The sequence below is a fragment of the Chelonia mydas genome, chromosome 24, assembly GCF_015237465.2.
Source record: "Chelonia mydas isolate rCheMyd1 chromosome 24, rCheMyd1.pri.v2, whole genome shotgun sequence".
Classification (NCBI taxonomy): domain Eukaryota; kingdom Metazoa; phylum Chordata; order Testudines; family Cheloniidae; genus Chelonia; species Chelonia mydas.
The window spans coordinates 13,016,604-13,039,602 of NC_051264.2; the positions used below are offsets into that span (position 1 = coordinate 13,016,604).

The 22,999-nt window shown below is 60.7% G+C and overlaps 1 protein-coding gene across 4 annotated transcripts; it reads left to right on the forward strand.

Moving 5' to 3' along the window:
- Window positions 1-5,368: 5,368 nt before the first annotated feature.
- On the forward strand, window positions 5,369-22,189 carry APLP1 (amyloid beta precursor like protein 1). Of its 4 annotated transcripts, none has more exons than XM_037883235.2 (17): window positions 5,369-5,697; window positions 9,899-10,063; window positions 10,582-10,711; window positions 10,925-11,037; window positions 11,970-12,148; window positions 12,318-12,556; window positions 13,380-13,510; window positions 13,879-13,953; window positions 14,342-14,500; window positions 15,006-15,134; window positions 15,242-15,341; window positions 18,219-18,374; window positions 19,003-19,026; window positions 19,144-19,214; window positions 19,603-19,671; window positions 20,849-20,992; window positions 21,392-22,189. In XM_037883235.2, the coding sequence occupies exons 1-17, from the start codon at window positions 5,629-5,631 to the stop codon at window positions 21,488-21,490; spliced, it is 2,052 nt and encodes a 683-aa protein (XP_037739163.1). In that variant the 5' UTR covers window positions 5,369-5,628; the 3' UTR covers window positions 21,491-22,189. The 4 variants fall into 4 exon arrangements, with proteins under 4 accessions (XP_037739163.1, XP_043390866.1, XP_043390865.1 ...); XM_037883237.2 differs by lacking the exon at window positions 5,369-5,697 and adding an exon at window positions 9,802-9,816; XM_043534931.1 differs by lacking the exon at window positions 14,342-14,500 and having other exon boundaries at window positions 5,391-5,697.
- The last annotated feature ends 810 nt before the right edge of the window (window positions 22,190-22,999 follow it).

Sequence of the window (22,999 nt, forward strand, 5' to 3'; positions counted from 1 at the left end):
AAGCACTCGTCAAACAACAATTGATTACAGCATGATGGTGCAAAACTCATTGGTCCCAATGAAGCAAAATCACTATATAAACAGGGGGCCTTGTCGTGGAACTTTGGGTTCGTCCTGCCAAGACTTCCCTGGAGCGTCGAGACTGACAGAACCCAGCTCCTCCCTAGCTGTGATCAACCTAGATTGATCCGGACTCTGGACTGGTAACTATAACATTGACTTACGGGACTCTGAGTGTGAGAATGCATATGCTAATTGTTGCATCTTTAATAAATGAGAAGTATTGCCTTTTCCCCTGAAAAAGATCCCATGTGCCTCTTATAAGGATAACAATGGCTCACCTGGAGCTGGGATGCAGCCACCTGTGGGGTGGGGCAGCTGGGGACCAGCCTCCCACATATTTAGTATAGGAAGTGGACCCTGTCCCCAAGTGGGCCACTTCAGAGAAGGCTGAACATGTCCCTGGGGCTAGGATAGTGCGAGTACATGTGGGTTCATGGCATTGTTGTTAGGGGAAGAGCCAGGGAATATCTGAGAGGTTGGAGGGAGGGGAAAAGTCTTTGTGCATGAGCAAATTTGCTCCAGGACCATGTCAGCTCAGCTCCTCCCACACACTCTAAATGAATTCCCCCCTGGGGTTAGCAGAGGCAGCTTCTTTTGCTACCCCCCCACCCCCACCCCGCGTTTGGCCTCTAGGGGATATGGTCTCCTTGGGGCCCCAGATGCTTGGGCTAGGGGGGCCCCAGGAAGAAAAGAAAGAGAATAATAGCAGATAGGGACAGAGCAGGAGAGACAGACCCCTCCCCCTCCCAGAGCTGGGGAAAGAACTCGGGAGTCCTGGCTCCCAGCCCCCCTGTTCTAACTCATTAGGTCCCACTCCCCGCCCAGACCCCAGACGGGTTCCTGTCACAGCTGTAGCTGGAAATGCTTTTCATACTCCATTCCCCAACCTGGGGCAGAGCTAATGGCAGAGGGTAGAGCCATCTTAGCCCCACCCCTATAGGACTGTTGCCCCATGGCTGTGTTTCTGAGTGGGTAGGGTCAGTGCTGGCTATGTAGGGGTGCTAAGGGGGCAGGCTGAGGTTTTGGGGTGTATTAGTTAGGGGGCAGCCCCTGTCACTATGGCTGTCTTCCAATAGGGGACACTGGTCCCATGGGGGGGGGTCCAGCCCCCTCAGTATGGGGGGGGGCACACAGGAGACCGCAAACCAGCTTCTTCCTCCCTCTGCCTTAGTGGGGGCTTGTGCTGTTCTGGCCATGGGGGCTCAGCATGGGGGTGAGGGGAGTGGCTGGCTGGGCCTGCTCTCTTAGGGGGTTGGAGAAGGGCTCTGATGGGGGTTGTGGGGGTGGAGCTGGGGGACTGGCTTATCCCCATAGCCCAGCTAGGCTCCCTGGCCTGGGTCTCCATAGCCCAACTAGCCAACTGTCTAATCACACAAACCCAAATATCCTTGTCCCTTCCCCTGCCCTACCCCTTCCTCAAGGTCCCTCCCCCCCTCCATCACTCACTCTCCCCCCCCCGCACTCACTCTAACCGGGCTGAGGCAGGGGGTTGGGGTGTGGGAGGGGGTGCAGGCTTTGGGCTGGGGAGTGAAGATGAGGGGTTTGGAGTGTTGGAGGGGTCTCTGAGCTGAGCCTGGGGCAGGGTTTTGGGGTGCAGAAAGGTTTGGGGTGTGGGATCTGGGAGGGAGTTTGGGTGTGGGAGGGGGCTCAGGGCTGGGGCAGGGGATTGGGGTGCGGGAGGGGGTTCAGGGCGCAGGCTCCAGTGGGGCAGAACTTACTTTGGGTGGTTCCCGGAAGTGGCGGCATGTCCGGCAGCAGCTCCTAGGCTCACGGGTGGCCAGGCAGCCAGCCCTGTGTGCTGGACCTGCCTGCAAGCACCACCCTCAGAACTCCCATTGGCCATGGTTCCCCATTCCCAGCTAATGGGAGCTGCAGAGTCGGTGCTCGGGGCAGGGGCAGCGCATGGAGACCACCTGGCCACACCTCCCCCTAGAAGCCACAGTTGGATATTCAGGCCCCTTCTGGGAGTGGCACGAAGCTGGGGCAGAGCGGGAGCCTGCCTTAGCCCAGCTGCACCACCGGACTTCTGGTGGCCTAAAATCTCCCAGTTCGACTTCAGTAGCCTCCGGGAGATCGAGCCCAATTCTGGGAGACTCCCAGCCAAACTGGGAGGGTTGGTGACCCTAAGCCAGCCCCCTGGTCTAGCTGCTGCCCCCTGTGGTCTCTGTCCCTGGCAGGGGCCTGGTGGGGTCTGCGAGGGCACGGTCATGACAGGGGGCATCCAGGTGCCCCAGCCTCGTTGCCCTGGCCACCATCCCTTATTGCCAGCCTCCTGGTCTGGCAGCTGCTCTGGGAGTACCTGGAGCGGAGGGGCTAGGAGCCAGGACTCCTGAGTTCTCTTCCTGGCTCTAGTGGGTTAGATCAGGGGTCAGACTCGGGTAGTGGCCAGGGTCTACTGGTTTGAGGGAAGCAGTATGGAGGGTGTCATGGGCGTGGAGGGGCTACTTGGTTGGTGGTGGTCAGGGGATCCCTGTGAGATGGCGGGGGTGGTGGGAAGCAGCTGCCTGTGCTTGGTACCCTGCCTCACCCCATTGCTCTGTCTCCTGCTCTCACAGTTAAACCTGCCCCAGATGCTGGGGTTCCTAGCCCCATGGCTCCTCCTGACTGGCCCTCCTGCTCTACAGTGGCCGGTTAACCCTTTCCAAGCTGGGCTACTCCCTGGAGCTGGAGGAGCCTGGGTCGGCCACCTTCCAGGGGCTGGCAGACTTTGTGGGAAAGCCTGTGAGCAGCACCCCCTGCTCCCTCTGCCCTCACCCAGCCTCCTCTGCCAGGGAGAGGCTGTAAGATCCCTGCCACTAAGGGGCGCCACCAACCCACATGTCCTACTGTGCACCAGAAAGCAGGGCCAGAGAATTAGAGCAGGAGGGCTGGGAGCCAGGACTCCTGGGTTCTATCTCCAGCGCTGAGGCTGGAATCTAACCCACTTTCCTTTCTGTCTTGTTCCCAGTTGAATGATCCCTACAGCAGGGTCTTTGGTCTAACTTCTTCAGGGCTTCTGCTGTCACAGCCTTCAGGTGAGTTCCCCAGCTGCCCTACCCCAGAGGTGGCTGCATCTCAGGGATTCATCGACCCATCTCTCTCTCTCTCTCTCTCTCTCCGCAGCAATGGCAGCATCCAGCTACATCTGGCTGCGATTCAAGGTGCCAGCGCCTGCTGCCAACATCCTGCCCCCGGCCATGGGGGCCCTGCTGGACGTCGCTCGGGACCATGCCAGCCTGCTGCAGACCCTGCACATTGATCGCAGGTGTCCAGCTCTCTGGTGGGTGAGATGCCCGGGTGAGGCTGGCATGTGGGGGGGGGGAAATTGCCCAGATTCTGCCTGCTGGCGCTAGGGCATGGGGGGTGCTGTGGGGGGTTAATCACTGCACCAGGAAGGGGTTCAGTGGGGTGGAGGGGCCGGGAGCAGTGTTGGGGGAGTCCCAAAAAGGGGGGACATAGGGGAGAGGGGTGCCTAGAATGCACCAGGAGGGGCACTGAGAAAGGGGGGGTGAGATTGTGAGGTGGGGGGCCACTCTGGGATGGGGGGGCTCTGTGGGGCTGGGGCTGGGGCTCTGGTTTTCCCAGCCTGTGCATGGGGGGGGGCTGCATCAGGGATGGGGGGTTCTCCCAGCTGGACTTGCCCCCTTTCCTCTCCTCAGCTGCTGACCCCTGCACCGTGAAACCACTGGGTGACTGTGAGTGCTCCGTCCCCGGCAGGAACCCCCGAAACACAGGGACATGGGGGTATTTCTACCCCAGTGTCCTGGGGCCCCTTCCTCAGGGCTGAACAGTGAGGGTAGGGGCAGAGGCTTCTGGGGGGTCTGAAACTGCAGGACCCCGGGCAGAAGGGAACCCCTTAGATACAGCTGTGCAGTGATCCCCCAATGGCTCCTTCTGATTGGGGCAATCCCCCCAAAAGCTGGCTGCATTTGTGGGGGTATATGACACCCTGAACCCCAGCCTCCGGAACTTCCTTGTCCAATGAGGGGGGCAGGGGAGGCTTGGGGGACACTGGGGTATGGGGGAGGCATTGCGGGGGGACTCAGTGAGGGGCACCTTGGGGGGTGCACTGCAGGGTGCACTGCAGGGTGGGGCTCATTAGGGCCTCCGGTGGGGTGTGTGTGTGTGTTTTAATAAGTTATAAAAGCAAACTCTGGATGCCTGGAATTTCAAGACTTTCTCCCCAAGTGCCCTGGTGTAAATCCAGGTGTCCTGGCTGGATGCTAGAGGGTGTAAGTCTCTGCTCCCTCCCTAAAACCCCCCTTTGGGTCTCCTTCATTTCCTGTCCCGAGCTTCTGCAGCTCTAACCCATCTGCACCACCCCAGAGGTGGCTGCATCTCCGCACCAGGCGAGGGGTCCCTGTATAACCAGCCACCCCTTCCCAGAGGTGGCTGCATCTCAGAGCCCGGCGAGCCATCCCCACAGCTTGTTGCTCAGTAGCTCATGGCAGTCCCTGGTGGGGACTGATCTAAGATCCCCTCTGTCTCCCCAGACACTGTGGGCAGCAGCCAGTCCCCTGGCCATCATCCCCTTTGGGTACATAGCCCTTGTGGCTTTTGTCTCGGACCAGAGCTACTGGTCCCCTGGCTTCCAGGCTGAGTTCTGGCAGGAGCTCAAAGCCCCATGTGAGGAGTACTGGCTTCTAATGGGTTGGTGGGGTAGGGCCAAGTTGTCTTGTTAGGGGGTGCCCCTCTGCTGAGGCTTGGAGTCAGGACACCTGGGGTCTATCTCCAGCTCTGGGAAGGGAGGGGAGTCCCGTGAGTTACAGTGTGTGTGGGGAGGGGAGCTGGGAGCCAGGAATCCTGGCTTCTATCCCTGGCTATGGGAGGGGAGTCGGGGGTGTGGTGGGGTGGGACTCAGGACTGCTGGGTTAGAGCCCCAAATCTATAAGGCAACGGTGCCCATTATCTGCCAGGCCTTGCTCAGTGTCCTGGGAAGAGCACAGAACCACATTGACCTGTGGAACTCCCTGCTACAGGGTGTGTGGACCCTCTGTGCAGGACCCACATTGCAGTGGCTGGAGCCTGTGTCACGACTCCCTTGCTTGGGGGGTGGAGAAACTGCCCCCATCTGTTTGTCCCTCCCTCTCTCGGGGCTGCATGGTCTCCCCACACACCCACCTTCCCGGACCAGGTCTGGCTTGGTCTGTGTTGCTAGGACCAGTCCCTGGCCTGAGTGGGGGTTGGGCTGCCACATCCCCAGAAGCGGGGCTTCTCCCCTCTGTAGGTCTGGCGGGGGCGGGGTCTGTCCCTGCTCCCTGGCTGTCGGGAGGGGGGTTCTGTGCGTCTGTCGCGGGGGGGTGTCCGGGCTGGGGGCGGGGCTGACCGGGGGCGGGGCCGGGGGGGCTGCAGCAGCCGGGAGCCGCCGCAGCTGGCGGGCCAGGCTCCTCCTGTCACAGCCCAGCCTGGAGGGAGCCGCAGCGCCGGGGCTGGTACATCCGCGGCGAGCCTGGGGAGAGCGCCGAGCCGAGCGGGGGGGCCCGGCTGAGAGCGGGGAGCTCAGGTTCGCCTGCCCGGCTCCAAGCCCGGCGAGGCGAGCTGGCGGCCGGAACGCGCGGGGCAGGGAGCTCGCCGGGAGCCGCGGCCATGGCTCTGCCTGCGGGGCTCTGGGCAGCCTGGATCCAGCTGGTGCTGAGCGCTGGAGCCGCCAGCCAGGTGAGGGGGCTGGGGGCCTCCAGGGTTATGGGGGTGGGGCAATATGGACGGGGGTGGGGGGTGCCTGGTTGCGGGTGGCGAGGGCGGCACAGGCAGCGCCTTATGGAGGGTTTGCTGGAGGGGGCGTTGTTCCTGTGCAGCCATGGGAGGCCTGGAGGCGGGCGGGGGTCAGATGGAGGCGGGGGGGAAGCGAAGAGGGGTGTAAATCACCCACTTCCTTCACCTGGGGCAGGCCACGACATAGGCTGAGCCGCCCGCCCCTGTGTGTGGTGGGGGGAGGGTTCTTAGTGGGGGCTCTCCAGATGTGACTGTTCATGAAGGTGGTTGGGGGGCGGGAAGTGAGGCACAGAGGGACTTACCAAGGTCACCCCATGAGCAAGAGAGAGAACCCAGGAGTCCTGGCTCCCAGCCCCCTTGCTCTAACCCACCAGACCCCAGTCCCCTCCCTGAGCAAGGAGGGACCACAGGAGTCCTGGCCCCCTACTCGCTGGGGCCTGGTGCCCCACGCCATGTGGTGCTCCACCAGTGCTCTGTTGTGATAGGGAGTAGCAGCAGCGGTGGACCCCCAGCTCCAGGTCTCATGTGGTCGAGGTCCCCCTCACCACCCTCAACCAGGCATCCCCCACCCCCATCCATATTGCCCCAGCCCCATACAGCTGTCCTGCCCCTCAAGCCCCGCCTCGCCCCCTTTCCTCAGGTGTTCCCTATTGCTCCATTCTGGGACCCAGTGCTCGGGCCTCTCAGCCCCATAGCATAGGCGGGTCTGGCCTGAAGCTACCCTTTTGTCCCCCATGAGAGTTTCCTGGGGGGGTTGCTGTGCCCCATGCCAATGGGGCAGCCTGGTGGCTCGGGGAGGGGAGCCTACCTCCTTGGATAGCACGATCACTGCTGAGCTGTGAGCCCCCCTTCTGGACTTTTGGGGCTCCAGTCCTGCACAGGGGAGCCCCTGAACACCAGCTGGTGCTGAGTTCCCCGCAGGAGCTGCCAGCCTCTGGTGATGCCCCCGTCTGACCCCAGGCAGGCCTGGTTAGCACTCACGTCCCTGGTGCCACCAGCTGGCACTGCACATGGGGCAGCGCCACAATGGCCATGCTTGTCCTGCTGCCAGTGGGCCCCGGGGATGGTGGTAAGTGGGCCTCGTGCTCGCTGGGCTATGGAGCCATGTGGGGATCTTCCCCCCCGCCCATATCTTCCTGGGCACCCAGCTCTATCCAATGCCAACTGCTGGCTCCGGCTCAAGCCGGGTGGAAGGGGAGCTCTTGGCTCTGGGCCCCTTGATACCAGAAAGCCAAACTGGAGAGAGGTGAGGAGGCCTGGGTGTGGAGCCAGGACGCCTGGGTTCTATCCCTGGCTCTAGGAGGGGAGGGGAGTGGGGTGTAGGGGATAGAGCAGGAGGGATGGGGACCAGGTCTCCTGGGTTCTGTCCCAGCTCTGGGAGGGGAACGGGGAGGGTGTGTGTGGGGAGGGGGTTCCTCTGTAGTGGGGGATGCTGCTCCCCATGGCTTTGCTCCCCCCATGAATTTGGGAAGATCCTTCCGTCTGCCCCTTGGTCCTATGTTGTTGCTAGTTCTCCCCGCCCCTCCCCTCCACCAGGACACGGGCTCCAGCTTGCCATCTGGTGCCTTAATGTACTGATGGATGTAGCATGGATAATTCATGGGCTGCGGGGAGACAAGGGGCGGGGATGGAGGGGGGTGGGGGAGGGACAGAAAGTAGGAGGAAGGGTGGATGGGGTGGGAAGGGGATAGGTGGGGAGCACAGCTCGTAATTTTCACCCTGGCAACCTCCATTCCTTCTGTTGTCCCCCTCCCTCACTGGTCCCCCTCCTGCTGCAGCCCTCCATCCCATTAGCTGCCCCATGTAGCATCTACCCCCCTGTTCCTGCCCCCCACCCCCACCCCCACCCCAAAGGTACTGGCCTGGTGGGAGGTCGGAGTCAGCCCAGGCTAAATCGCAGCAGCTGCTGAAAAGCCAACAGTGAGCAGCTTAGCCAGGGAGAGCCGGGGTAATCCGGGCTGAACCAGGGCCAGGCCCCTCTGGCATTCCCCCACCAGTGCCAGCCCTACCCCTCCCACACTGCACAGACACAGCCCCTGCCCAGCCAGTGCCCCTCCCCCACAGAGACACTGCCCCTGCCCCCGTCCCCCACGACACTGCCCAGCCAGTGCCCCTCCACAGCTCCCTACCCCACAACCTCAGTGTCCCTCCCCCACAGAGACACAGCCCCCTGCCCAGCCAGTGCCCCTCCCCAAGACACAGCCACATGCCCCCCCATCTCAGTGCTCCTCCCCCATTGCATCGACACAGACCCCTGCCCTGCCTCCACAGACACACAGCTTCCTGCCCCCCACTTCCCTCGCCCATTTAAGGGCTTCCCATCTTCCATGCACCCCACAGAGAGATGAGGGTCACCCTACTGGGGATAGGAAGGGAAACACTCTGCACCCCTCCCCCACTGAAACCTGATACTCCTCCCAGTGGGTACCCAAGTAGGGGCTGAGAAAGGAAGAGCCCTCCTGACATATGGGGGGATCTGTGTAGGCCCCCCAAAACCCTGGGGTCTCTGACCTTCACTGGGGCATCTGAACTTGGGGCAAGGGTGAGGCCCTTGGGATTATGGCTCAGTGCCACAAAACAGGGCAGAGAATCCTGACCCGCAGCCACTGCTAGCCCAGCCCTGCCCTCTACCACTCTGTCAGTGCCCCTCACTCCCAACCCACAGGCCCCGCTAGCCCAGCCCTGCTGGTGTCCCTCACTCCCGAACCGCAGCCCCTTGGCTGCCCTGGCAGGGTGAGAATGAGCCTTTGTTGTTGTTGTTTTGGTTGGGCCGGGTGAGGCTGTGAAAGGCAGTTTGTTAAAGGGCCAAGGCTGGCACTGTGCCTGGTGGGGGCAGGGATGGCACCTGGTTCCTCAGCCCCAGGGCTCCGTGGGGGAGGGGGAATGACCTGCATGCCCTGCTAGGAACCTTCTTCCCTGGGGAAGATGGGGGGTATTGGGGCAAATGGGGGGTGGGGATCCCATTTCTTCAGCACTGATGAGGAGTAATGGTGGGGGATGGGGGAATGAGTGAGACAGGGAGGGGCTGGGTTGGGGGGAGGGAGGGCTGGGTTGCAGGAGGGTGATCCTGGGGGGCAGGAGGTGGGGAGAGGGGCTTGGATGGGGGAGAAGGAAGGGTGAGTGGAGGGGGGCTGCGATGGGGGAGGGTGATCCTGGAGGGGGTTATTGGGGGGGGAGGGAGAGGATGATGTGGGGAGGGTTATTTAAAATTCCTTCTGGGAGACTGTCTCCATGGCGACCAGGAAGATCGGGCAACTCCATGGGGAGCAATTACCACAGCAACAACATCCCGGTTGTTGCTTGGGAGAGAGAGATGGATGGGGGGGGAACAAATGTGTCATTTAGCCACCCCCAGCGGTCCCCCAGCTCTGACAGTGCCCCCCAACCCACCCCACAGCCCTCCAGCTGCTGACCTAGAGGGAAAAGGCCCCATGTCCCATTCCCTTCCCCCGTAAGCCTGCCAATCCTTGCGCTGTGCAGATCGCAGCCAGCGCCCCCTCGAGGGGAAAGGCCCCGTGTCCTGCCCCTGTCCTCAGGGGGAGATGTGCAGGGACAGCTGGGCCAGTGCAGTCAGGTTTGTCCTGCCTGCGTCTCCAGGCCCCGGGTTCAGCCTCTGCTCAGTGCACACCGAAGGGGAAGAGGGGCGGGATCAGCTGGGGGCCCAATCCGGCATCAGGATCAGGGCTCCCCCACCTGGCCGCTGGGAGCTGGCATCTCCTGCTCTCATCCCAGCAAGATGGGCAGGGATGGCATGTTCGATGGGTGCAGTGGGGTTGAGTGGGGCAGGGACAGGGCAGGCTGGGGAGTAACCCTTCCTCCCATTGCAGGCACTGGGTGTGGCGAGGGTGGAGCAGTGCAGGCACTAACCCCTCCCTCCGTGGCTGGTACTGGGCGTGGTGGGGCAGGGCCGGCCAGGTGCTAATCCCTCCACCCATGGCAGGCGTGGGCATGGTGGGGGCTGGCCAAGCACTAACCCCTCACTCCATGACAGGTGCTGGGTGTGGCAGGGGCATGGCTAGATGGGCACTAACCCCTGTGGCAGGTGGGGGCGGGGCCAGCCAGGTTCTAACCCCTCCCCCCATGGCAGGGGCTGGGCATGGTGGGGGTGGGGCTGGATGGTTACTAACCCCTCCCTCCATGGCAGGCGCTGGGCATGGTGGGGACATCTGTGTCCGAGCCCCAGGTGGCCGTGTTCTGTGGGAAGCTGACCATGCATCGAAACCTGCAGACAGGCAGGTGGGACCCCGATGCTGCTGGTGCCCGCAGCTGCTTCCGCAGCCGCCAGGAGATTCTCGCCTACTGCCAGGAGGTACCCGCCCCATGGGCCCCTGCCCCACGGTTCCCCCACATCCCATGGGCTCTCTCTGCACCCTGCCAGGAGATATTCGCCTACTCCTAGGAGGTACCTGCCCCACGGCTCCCCCACACCCCATCGTTTTCCACCTACACCCTCCGCACTTGCACCCTGCCTGGAGATCCTCGCCTACTGCCAGAAGGTACCCACCCCCTCACACTCCTTGACACACCCCTACCAGGTCCTTTTCCATAGTCTGTTTCCTCCCCACCCAGTGATGGGGTCTCCCCATGCTGTGCTCTTCACGCAACAGTGCAAAGGGCTGAAGATATTTGGGGGTGGGGAGCTGCTCCATCCCCGGGGGAGACCCAGGGTGAGGAAAAAGGGATCGAGACCCCTATTGAATCCCTGCTGCCCCATGGTTCCTCCCCATAGCCCCTGCTGTCTGCCCCCATCTTTGGGGGGGAGGGCAGGATTTTATGCCTCTATTGACCCCACCGGTGATAACTGCCATACCGCTGTCTGCCCCACAGGTGTACCCTGAGCTGCAGATCACCAATGCGGTGGAAGGCACCCAGCCAGTCACCATTGACAACTGGTGCAAGAAAGGACGTCCCCAGTGCAAGGGGCATCGGCACATTGTGGTCCCCTACAGGTGCCTGGGTGAGTGGGGTAGGGCGCAGGATGCCTGGGTTCCATCCCTGACTCTGGGAGGGGACTGAGGTCTAGTGGGTAGTGTGTGTGGGGATGGGGGGTGAGAGCCAGGACTTCTGGGTTCTCTCCCCAGCTCTGGGAGGGGAGGAAGGTCTGGGGGTGCAAGCAGGGTGTGGGGGGGCCATGCTGACCACGTGTGTGTATCATTCCCCACCCCCGCAGTGGGTGAGTTTGTCAGTGAAGCTCTTCTTGTGCCTGACACCTGCAAGTTCCTGCACCAGGAGAAGATGGACTCATGTGAGAGCTACATCTACTGGCATGGCGTGGCCAAGGAGGTGAGTGTGGGCAGGGGTGCCAGAGGATCCCCATGTTGCCCCCGGGCCACCAGTGCACCCCCCCCCCCCTTGGGAAGACTGCCCCTTGCAGGCACCAGCATGTACCACTGCCTTCTGGGAGAGTTGGGGGTGGGGTTCTCGGGAGATATCACTCTCATGGGGGTAGGCAGGGGTTCAGGACAGACCATCGGGGGAGGGGCTTGGGAGATACCACTGCTCTCTGGGGAAGGGGTTCTTGGGAGATACTATTCCCATCTGGGAGGGAATTCTTGGGAGATACCATTGTCATTTGGGAGCAAGGAGTTTGTGGGAGATATCAGGGTGGGGGCAGTTTTTGGAAGATTCCACTGCTATTAAGGGGGATATCATTGCCATCTGGGAAAGATCTAGCGCAGGGGTCTCAAACTGGGAGTTGGGACCCCTCAGGGGGTCGCAAGGTTATTACATGAGGGGTCGTGAGCTGTCAGCCTCCACTCCAAACCTTGCTTTGCGTCCAGCATTTGTAATGGTGTTAAATATATAAAAAGGTGTTTTTAATTTATATGCGGGGTCGCATTCAGGGGCTTGCTGTGTGAAAGGGGTCACCAGTACAAAGGTTTGGGAACCACTGGTCGAGTGGGATACCATGGCCATCAGGAAGGGTTGGTGGGGGAGGGTAAGTCTGGGGACATACCATTGCTGTCGGGGATTGGGCAGTTTTCAGGACATACCATTGCCGGGGGGAGTTCTTGGGGAAAATGTTGTTGCTATTTGGGGGTGTTAGGAGATACCACTGCCGTTGCGAGGGGGGAGCTCTCAGGAGATACCATTGCTATTGGGAGATTCCACTGCCCTGGAGGTAGGCAGGGGGGTGCTTGTGGATATACCAATCCTGGATTGTGTAGGGGTGTCTGATGCTGCTCTTTCTCCCCCTCCCCCCCCTCCCCTTCCAGGCCTGCAGCAGTGAGGGGCTGGAGCTGCACAGCTATGGGATGCTGCTGCCCTGTGGGGCTGACCGCTTCCGGGGCGTGGAGTACGTGTGCTGTCCCTCACGCCCCCTCCTTCTCCGGCTGGAGGAGCCCACCCCAGTCCCCCGCAACATGGCCCATCTGAAGGAAGAGCCCAAGCGCAGGTGAGGGACATATAGGGCACTGCTATGGAGGAGCTTGCACCCTGTCTCCTTTGCTCGGGGCACTGCTGGGAGGGAAGCTCACAGAATTCCCATCCCCTGCAGCTCAGGGCACTGCTGTGAGGAAAGCTCACAGCCCATCCCTGATTCTTGCCCCTCAACCCTGCTGTAGTGAGAGGCTCCCAACGGGCCGCGCCCCCACAGAAGAGGAGACGCTGGAGGCAGAGGGGGATGGGGAGGAGGATGTTGAGGAGGAGGAAGAGAACCAAGGCCCCAGGGACAGCGCAGCTGACACCGACCCTTTCCCCGCCACCTGGGATGACTATTTTGTGGAGCCCGGTTACTACGATGACAGCATCACCCCGACCACCATCACCACCACCACGCGGAGCACCGAGGAGGAGGGCAAAGGTGAGACACAGTCCCCGGGTAGGGTGCAGCCGCATTGGGTGCGGGGGGGGCGGGTCATCCACAGTTCTCCAGGGCAGATGACTGCAGCGGTAGAGCTGGAAGTGTCCTACAATCCCCTGGGGGCAGGGCATTGCTGGGAGGGGGAAGAGCTGGCGGTGTCCCAGAATCCCCTGGGGCAGGCGTTGCTGGGGAGGGGGAGCTGGCGATTTCCCAGAATCCCCTAGGGTGGGGTACTTCTGGTAGTTTCCCAGAATCCCCTGGGCAGGCGCTGCTGTGGGGGGAACTGGCAGTTTCCCAGAATCCCCTGGGGCAGGCGCTGCTGTGCTGACCCTTTCAGGAGGGGCAGGAGTTCCCAGGCGAAGGGGCATGGCACAGTCTGGCGTGGAGCTGATGCACCTGTGAATGGGGGGGCGGGAGATGGCGATGCTCAGCTGCCTGGGCTGTTTTCATCTCCTCCCCACATCACAATGCGACTCCTGTTCTGTGTGGTGCAGTGCTCAGCTGTGCCAGGCTCAGAGGCAGCCGCCAGAGACCCTCCACCCTGCCCGGGCTCAGAAGAAACTGCAGCCCAATGCCCAGTGCTAGAGGGGCGCTCAGCTGTAGGGGCAGGGGCTCGGCAGAAGGCGCTGTGCTGCGTGGAGCGGGGCAGGAGCTTGGCGGGGGATGCTGTGCTGCAGGGTGGAGGGTGCTGTGCTGTGGGGAGTGAGGCGGGGGGCGCCGTACTGCGGGGGCAGCAGGGCTCGGCAGGGGGCGCTGAGCTGTGGGGCATGGTCTGATGGGGGCTCATTAGGAGGCATCATGCTGACAGCCCCTCTCCCCACAGCCACTCCTACCCCACGCCCCACAGATGGCGTGGATATCTATTTCGAGATGCCAGGCGACGGGAGTGAACATGCCAACTTCCTGCGAGCCAAGATGGACCTAGAGGAGCGCAGGATGAAACAAATTAATGAGGTGCTTGGGGGGGAGGGACTCGGGCCCCCCCACATCCACCACCCTGCCCCCCCTTGGTCTTCCCCGACACAGTAGCCCACACATGGGCTCTGCCCCCATGTCCTCCGTGGCCAGTTCCACATGGCCAGGGCTGCCCCTGACTCACCTGTCAGCAGGTCCTGTCAGGTTCTGACCCCCTTGCTGCCTTGGGGCATGTTATCATGTCCGTATGTGGCCCATGTCGGTGGCCTGTGCGCCGGCGAGCATGGAGAACACGCCCCATCCCGAGCTGGACTGTGGAGTTTGCAGGCCTGGGGGCTGAAGGCTGACGACAGGGAGGGAGCTGGGCGTAGGGCCAGGCTCCCCATTCATCCCCGGTACCCCCCCAGGTGATGAAGGAGTGGGCCGAGGCAGACAACCAGGCCAAGGAGCTGCCCAAGGCTGACCGGCAGGCGCTGAATGAGGTGAGGCCCATGTCTGCAGGGAGAGCAGGGTGGGGCTGCCCCCCCTCACCGGTTCCTGACCCGCCCCCTCTATGGCCGCTCACTCCTGACACCCAGGGCTGCCCCACAGCCACCCTGCAGTGGCACTCAAGTCTGCCTGAGGGGTTGGGGGACCCACTCACTCGCCCCTGCCCCACTGTGGCCCCTCACTCTTCCCCTATGGGTTCCTGGCCCTGCCTCCACTGACTAGCCTTGCCTCCTCTGACCTCCCTGGCCTCACCCATTTGAGTTGTTGACCATGGCCCCGCTGCCCCCCATGGAGGGTTCCCTGCCCCACCTCCAGTAACCTTCCCCCTGGATTCTCAGCCCTGGCCCAGCCCCTGCTGACCCCTGGCCTCTCCCCAAGCAGCATTTCCAGTCCATCCTGCAGACGCTGGAGGAGCAGGTGGCGGGCGAGAGGCAGCGGCTGGTGGAGACACACCTGGCCCGGGTGGTGGCCCTGCTGAATGACAATCGGCGCGTGGCACTGGAGAGCTACCTGAGCGCTGTGCAGAGCGACAGCCCACAGGTGGACCAGGCAGCCTTGATCCGGGGGCACTGGATCCTGGGGGGGGGCGGGGGGGTCAGCCCAGAATGGGTTCTAGAGCAGGGGTGCTAATTGGTTGGCTCAGATGCCACCTGTGCCCTGGGATTGGCTGCCCCAGCTGGGGCAAGTGCTGCATAGGTTGGTGGGATAAGCCAGACTAGAACAGGTTCCAGAAGGGGTTCTAGAGTAGGAGTACTGATTTGCCAGCTCTGACTCCTCCTCTCTCCTGTATTTCGCTGCCCTAGTTAGAGCAAGTGCTGCATGGATTGGTGGGAGTGGGTCAGTCTCGAACTGGTTCTCAAACAGGTTCTAGAGTTGAGATTTCTATTGGTCAACTCTGACTCCGCCTCTCCCCTGCGATTGGCTGCCCAGCCAGAGCAAGTGCTTAGTGTATTGGCAGGGGTGCGCCAATCTAGAATGTGTTCTAGAGTAGGGGTGCTGATTAGCCAGCTCTGACTCCGCCTCTCCCCTGCGATTGGCTGCCCAGCCAGAGCGGGTGCTGCAGGCGCTGAGGCGGTACGTGCGGGCGGAGCAGAAGGACCAGCGGCACACGCTGCGGCACTACCAGCATGTCTGCGCCGTCGACCCCGAGAAGGCCGAGCAGATGAAGTTCCAGGTGGGGACCCCCTGTGCCCTCAGCCATCCCCCACCCCCGGCGGGCAGGGGAGGGGAGTGCCTGTCCTAACAGCCCCCCATCTGTCTGTCCCCCTCCATCGTTCCCAGGTGTACACCCACCTGCACGTCATCGAGGAGCGCATGAACCAGAGCCTGGCCCTGCTCTACAAGAACCCTCGGCTCTCCACGGGACTGCGGGACCAGATACGTAAGTATCCCGACGGCCCTTCACCCTTCTCTCCGTGGGGCTGCGGGACCAGATACATACATACCCTGATGGCCCTGGGCCGCTGATATCCCTCCCCCCGACAGCCCCCCTGGCTCTCCGTGGAGCTGAGGGACCAGATACATACATACCCCAATGGCCCCCTGAGCCCCTGACATCCCTCCCCCCTGACAGCCCCCCGGCTCTCTGTGGGGCTGAGGGACCAGACACCTACGTATCCCAATGACCCCCTGATATGTCCTCCCACGATAGCGCCCCTCAGGTTTCCATGGGGCTGCGGGACTAAACATGAACATACCCCGACGGCCCCATCCCCCTGCCGGCCCCTCTGGCTCTCCATGGGGCTGCAGGACAAGATATGTACAAACCCTGATGGCCTGACCCCCCGACATCTTTTCTCCTGATGGCCACCCCACAATGTCCCCAGCATCCCAAAGGCCTCTGCCCCTGATGGCCACCTGACACCCCTCCCCACAATGTCCCAGTCCCCAATGGCCAGTGTCCCCTATGGCCAAGCCCCACTGATGCCCCCTTCCCCTTACATCGCCTTCCCCCAGCAACCCCCTCAACATCCCCTTCACCCACTCCTGGCTCTTGGAGGGGCTGTGGGACCTGTGTGTACCTTCCTGCCAAATCTGCCCCCAGTACTCCCCCCACTTTCTCCCCATGACACTCACCCCACTGGCTACTTGCACATGCTGCCCTTGCCCGGCTCTCGGAGGGGGTGTGGGAATATGTACATGCCAGCTCCCACACCTAGGGGCGGCGAGTTGTATGGGCCCGTGGTGCCCGTGTTCCACCAATATGTGAGCATGGGGGCCCCGCTCCACCAAAGTTCAGGGCCGGGTCTTTCCCCTGGCCCCGCCTGCCACCTCCAGGCAATTTAAAAGCTGCTGGGGCCCCTGCTGCCACCACTGGCAGCACAATGGGACTAAGCCCATTCCACTTCCGGAAGTGGCCAGAACGTCCCTGCGGGGGGTAAGGGTGTCTCTACGTGCTGTCCCTACCCCGCGCGCCAACTCTGCCAACAGTGGCCAATGGGAGCTGCGGGGGCGGTGCCTGTGGGCAGTGGTGCGTGGAGACCCCTTCGTCCCCCCGCCTAGGAGCTGCTGCCAGAGGGGGTGCAGTCGCTTTTGGGAGCAGCCCGAGGTAAGGGCTGCACCCCTCACTCTCTCTTCTGCACATCTGCCCCAGTCCAGACCCCTCACCCAGACTCCCTCCGAGCCCACCCCCCCCCCACCGCACCCTGCCCCCAAACTCCCTCCCAGAGCCTGACCTCAGAGCCTTAGGCAGGTGTGGGGGGGGAGGGGGGCGGGACTTGGACCCATTCTGGGCACCACCAAAAATTATACAAACCCGCCTCCCCTGCCCACACCCACCTGAGATGCCTCCTGCCCTGACACCCTCGTGCTCAGCTCTGGGAGGGTAATGGGGTCTAGTGCGTTAGAGCAGGGAGGCTGGGAGCCAGGACTCCTGGGTTCTATCCCTGGTTCTGGGAGGGGAGTGGGGTGTGATGGGTTGGGTCACAGAGACCCCCTTGGTACTGTTACCTGATGTGATGAAACTACCTCTGAGCCCGTTTTCCCTGCCAGCTTGGGATTCCAGAACCCTGCATTGTTGAGCAAGACACTCTACTCTGCTGCAACACAGACCCAGGATCTGAACCACGCCCCCAAAGCTGCAGGCTCTAACCAAAAACCGCTCAGCAAGTCACCTATCTCCAGCACCCAGACCCCCAGTTCCCAATGGGATCCAAACCCCAAATAAATCTGTTTTACTCTGTATAAAGCTTATACAGGGTAAACTCATAAATTGTCCACCCTCTATAACACTGATAGAGAGAGATGCACAGCTGTTTGCTCCCCCAGGAATTAATCACTTATTCTGGGTTAATGAATAAACAAAAGTGATTTTATTAAGTATAAAAAGTAGGATTTAAGTGGTTTCAAGTAATAATAGACAGAACAAAGTAAACTACCAAGCAAAATAAAATAAAACACGCAAGTCTAAGCCTAATACATTTAAGAAACTGAATACAGGTAAATCTCGCCCTCAGAGCTGTTCCAATAAGCTTTTTTCACACACTAGACTCCTTTTCAGTCTGGGCCCAATCATTTCCCTGGTACAATTCTTGTTAGTTCCAGCTCAGGTGGTAACTAGGGGATTTCTCATGACTGGCAGCCCCCTTTGTTCAGTTCCACCCCCTTTTATAGCTTTGGCACAAGGCGGAAATCCTTTCTGTCTCTGGGTTTCCACTCTTCCTTCTAAATGGAAAAGCACCAGGTTTAAGATGGGTTCCAGTATCATGTGACATATTCACATGTCCTGTGAGACTTCATTACTCACTGGCTGGCACCCACAGGAAGGCTTACAAGTAAACAGAGCTGTTTACAACCAATTGTCCTAGTTAATGGGAGCCTTCAAGATTCCAAGCCACCATTAATGGCCCACACTTTGCATAGTTACAATAGGACTTCAGAGTAATACTCCATATTTCTAGCTTCAGATACAAGAATGATACATACATATAAATAGGATGAACACACTCAGTGGATTATAAGATTTGTAATGATATCTTACAAGAGACCTTTCATATGAAGCATATTCCAGTTACATTATATTCACACTCGTTTGCACTCTATATGTTTTATGGAAATATGCTATGTCACATGGGATCTAGTGGTTAGAGCAGGGGGGCTGGGAGCCAGGTCTCCTGGGTTCAATCCCCAGCTCTGGGAGGGGAGTGGGGTCTAGTGATTAGTGCAGAGGCGCCAGGTTCCCAAGAGGTGGGGTGGGGGGGCTGCTTCTTGCTGGGGAAGGTCTCTCCCTGCTTTGACCCATGTCCCCCTGTCTCCTCAGAGGAGCTGCTGCGGGCAGAGACCAGCAGCCTGCTCACCACGTCCATCTCCGAGACACACACCACTGAGGAGTTCCTGCCACTGGACAGCAGTGAGGACCTGAGCCCCGAGGACCATCCTGACCACCTGGGGACCGAGGACCTCTTCCAGGGGGAAGGTGAGGGGGTGGGGCCAGAACCTGGGGGGGGATGGATCCTATGGAGATGGGGTCAGAACCTGCAAGTGCGGGGCCAGAGCCTGTGGGGATGGATTTAATTGGGGCTGGGGTCAGAGCCTGTGGGGGTGGGGTCAGGTCTTGTGGGGGCAGGGCCAGAATCTGCAAGGGCGGAGCCAGAGCCTGTGGGGGTGGATCTCACAAGGGTGGGGCCAGAGCCTGCGGGGCAGGAACTGATCAGGAGTCCACAACCTGCTGGGACAGGACTAGAACCTACAGGGTTGGAAGTGTAGAGAAGGTGAAAGGTGCAGGGCCAGGGCCAGAACCTTTGGGGGTGGGGTCATGACCCAAAGCATCAGGCCAAGGGCAGGGAAGGGGCTAAAGCTGGTGGGAGCGGTGCTGTGGGGCAGGGAGGGGGATTTGAAGGGGGATACCCCCCCATGTGCCTGTGCCTACCCCAGGCTGTGTGTGGGGGGACAGGGCAGCTTGTTTTCCATGGGGGGGGTCAGGATGGGCCCCCCAGCCCCCACTTCAACACATCTGTTGTCTCTGCTCTGTGTCTCTTTCTGTTGCTCCTCCACCCAACGGGCCATCTCCTTCTGCCGCTCCCGCGGGGACCCCTCCTTGGCAGACTCCCAGCCAGTCGAGAAGAAAGGTGAGTGCCTGGGGGTGGCTGACTGCACCTCATCCCCTTGCAGGGGTCAACCTGCTTGACCTTTACACACCAGGACTACTTCCCCCACTGCCTACGGGACTCTTTTCTTCCCCACAGCCTCGGGGATGGTGGCGGAGTATGACTACCTCACCAGCGAGAAGACCCCCTTGGGCGAGGATGAGCAGAGGGTGAGCAGGGCTGGGGACTCGGGGGCCACCCCACATTAGTGAGTAGGGGTGGGAGGGGAACAGCCACTCTGGGGTGCACAAGACCTTCCCCTGGATGGAATGAGGGCACAGCTTGACATGACCCCCCCCTCAGCTGGGGATGTGGGTGCAATGCATGATGGGAGATAAGTGATGTGCATTGTGGGAGCAGCTTGATGTGACTCCCCCTGAATGGAATGAGGGCACAGTGCATTATGGGAGACATGATCTTCTCTAAGACTGTATGATGGCGGTGTGGAAGGGGAATGTGGCTAAGCACCATTTACACACAGTACTTTGCACCCTGTTGCCATGGAGGGATAGGTGCCCCCTCTCAGCTCTAATGTCTCTATCTCCCCATACCCCCCAGGTAAACATTTCCATGGGGGACATCAAGGAAGTGGTGTACAAGTCCCCGGAGATCCAGCGCGACGAGCTGGTGAGCAATTGCGACATCTGCAACGGCAGCGCTGCCTCCCCCCACCCCGCTGTGTGCACTCTGGAACTGTGTCCCCCTGCAGCGCTACCTGTCCCGACCCGGCTCTGCCGCGTGTGCCCTGCAGCACTGCCTACCCCCACCCCCCACTGTGTGTGCCCTGCAAGTATGTCCCCCAGCAGTGTACCTTCCCCCACCCCGCTCTGCTGGGTGTGCCTTTGTGCCCCGCAACTGTGTCCCCCTGCAGCGCTGCGTCCCCCCACCCCGCTCTGCTGCATGTGCCCTACATCTGTGTCCCCCTGCAGTGCTGCCTCCCCCCGCCATGTGCGCTCTGAATCTGTGTCCCTGTGCAGTATTGCCTTCCCCCCTGCTGTGTGCGCTCAGCAACTGTGTCCCTCTGTCGCGCTACCTCCCCCCACCTGGCATGCGCCTTGAAACTATTGTCCCGCAGCGCTGCCTTCCCCCCCGCTCTGCCCCATGTGCCCCACATCTGTGTCTCCCTGCAGCGCTGCCTTCCCCCCCCCCACCATGTGCACCGCAACTGTGTCCCCCTGCAGTGCTGACCCCCCCCACGCCCCCCCCCGCTGTGTGGGACCTGCAACTGTGTCCCCCTGAACCGTGTGCATTTTGAAACTGTGTCTCCCTGTAGTGCTGCCTTCTCATGGCCCTTCCATGTGCTCTCCGCATCTCAGTCCCCCTGCAGCACGGCCTCCCCCATGTGGTTCTCCCTTAAGCCCCTCCACTCCCGCGTGCGCACACAGCTACGTACATTCTACCACGATGTCCCCCTTTGCGTTGGTGCACCCTTTAGCTTGCCCCCCTGCGATGGTGCCTGCTGCTCACTTGCCCCCTCCACCACCACTGGACAAAATCCCCGTCTAGTAGCACCTCTTCCTATAGTTGCTGCTGAGTGCTTCCCCCCCTCTGCAGCCCCAGTCCTGCTGTGCACTCCCAGCTGTTGCAACCTCGCCCTTCCCCCATCATGAACCCTAGAAAGTCTAGGGTGTCCCTGACCTGCACCCCCCCCTCAGAGGGGATGGGGGGTGAGACTAACCTGAACCCTAAACTGGGGCTCCTCCCTCTAAGGCTGTGGGACTCCCCCCCGCTAAGCCCCCCAGCCTCCCCCAGTGAGTCTACCAAGAAGGGGGAGGGGGAACATGACTCTCTCTGTCCCCCACAGGAGCCGGACACCCTGGTAACCATTAACAGGGGTGCCCTGATTGGCCTGCTGGTGGTGGCGGTGGCAGTCGCCATGGTGATCATCATCAGTCTCTTGATGGTTCGCCGGAAGCCCTATGGGACCATCAGCCACGGCATTGTCGAGGTAACGACCCCTTCAACCCCTCACAGGGACTGCTGCCCTCATAGGACACAGGGTGGGGTGGCACAGCCAGGCAGAGCCAAAGATGGAGCCCAGGTGTCCTGGCTCCCAGCCCCTGGCCTGCTCTGACCCACTAGACCCCACTTTCCCGCAGACCTCGGGACAGAAGCCAGAACTCCTGGGTCTAGACCCCCACCTCGCTCTGACCCACTAGACCCCACTCCCCTCCCAGAGCTGGGGAGAGACCTAGGGGTTCCGGCTCCCAGCCCCACTGTGCTGCCTCCTAGCAATGAGGTTTGGGAGTAGTCACCCTAAATCTTTTCATTTGTGGGGAAAGGGGGTGGAGCCTCCAGCCCCGATACCGCTAACCCCTGTGTCTGTCTGTCTCCATCCCTGGGGCAGGTGGACCCCATGGTGAGTCCCGAGGAGCGGCAGCTCAGCAAGATGCAGAACCACGGCTACGAGAACCCCACCTACAAATTCTTCGAGGAGATGCACTGAGAGGCCGACTGCACCATGGGCGGGAGGGGTAGTGGGGGGGACACGGCGTGAAGCATTCACAAACCACTACCCCTCCCCCAACACTGACAGGAGAGGATTAAACCCGCTTCCCCCACCATGCCTTCCTGTCCCATCTCCCCTTTGCCCACTGCCCCCCACAATGCTACCCACCCCCCCCAGTGTGTCTCCCTCCAGTGTTTTCCCAGCCCCTGACAACCCTACCCCTAGTGCTTCCCCCAGCCCCTTTCCCCCTCCCCTGTCCTGGTTTCTAAACAATCCACTCAACCCCCATGGAATCATGTCCCTACAACGAGGAGGGCTTTGCGTGGGCTGTGGGGGTCGATCCCATCAACTGGGCTGTGGGGGGTTCAGGGAGGTGTTTTTTCTAGGTGTTTCTAATGTGTGTGCGTGCACACAGCACCCCAGCTGCACACAGCACCCCATCAACGTTCACCCACTCGCACGGGCAACGCTGAGCCCTATGCTCACACAACGCAGACATGGCACCATAACCTACACCCAACCCTGCACACAGCAACACTTGCATCCAAATCCACGTGCTGTTAGCTCACCACCTGGCTGTTAGGTGCACCCATATTACGCCCCCCCCTTCGCTAGCTGTACTTAGTATCAGAGGGGTAGCCGTCTTAGTGTGTATCCACAGAAACGAGGAGGCCAGTGGCACCTTAAAGACTAATACATGGATTTGGGCATAAACGTTTGTGGGTAAAAAAACCACTTCTTCAGATGCATGGAGTGAAATGCCTGTATCTGTAATTTTCACTCCATGTATCTGAAGAAGTGGTTTTTTACCCATGCAAGGTTATGACCAAATAACTGTTAGTGTTTAAGGTGCCCCCAGACTCCTCCTTGTTTTAGTTGTACTTTAATTTATTTCAAAGCTGGTTGGGGGTTGGATGGACATACACAGAGCAGGGCTCATCCCCTCCAGTAGGGGGTGGCAGGGACACACACACATGCCCCTCCCCAAATTCCCCACTACTATATTCAGCTGCACTTTAATGGGGAGTCAGAGAGGGGTGGATAAACCCACCATTCTCAACTCCACCGTGTGGAGGGCTTCACGGGGCCAGTCCATTCAGTTGGTGGGATATGAACTGCCTGTGGGGCGGGGTGGTGCTTGGGGGGGAAGTGGGATGGGAGAATGGGATAGGGTAAATCCACCTCCCATGACTAGAGAGCACGGTGCCTGGAGGAGGCAGGACCAGACAGCGTCGCCCTGGGTCTCCAGAGCCTACACTTGCCCCCTGCCCTGCCAGTCTGTATGAACACGTGTGTTCAATTTAAGTCCACACACACGTGACTTCGTAAACGCCCCAACTCAGTAGAACGGGGAAAACGGGATATACCATCTTACCCCCTGCAGGGAGGGGCGGCATTGGGGATCTACCATCTTACCCTCTGAAGTGGCGGGGGGAACAGTTAGGCTATCTCATCATGCCTGCTGCGGGTGGGGGGTATTTGGGATATACCATCTTGTCGCTTGCC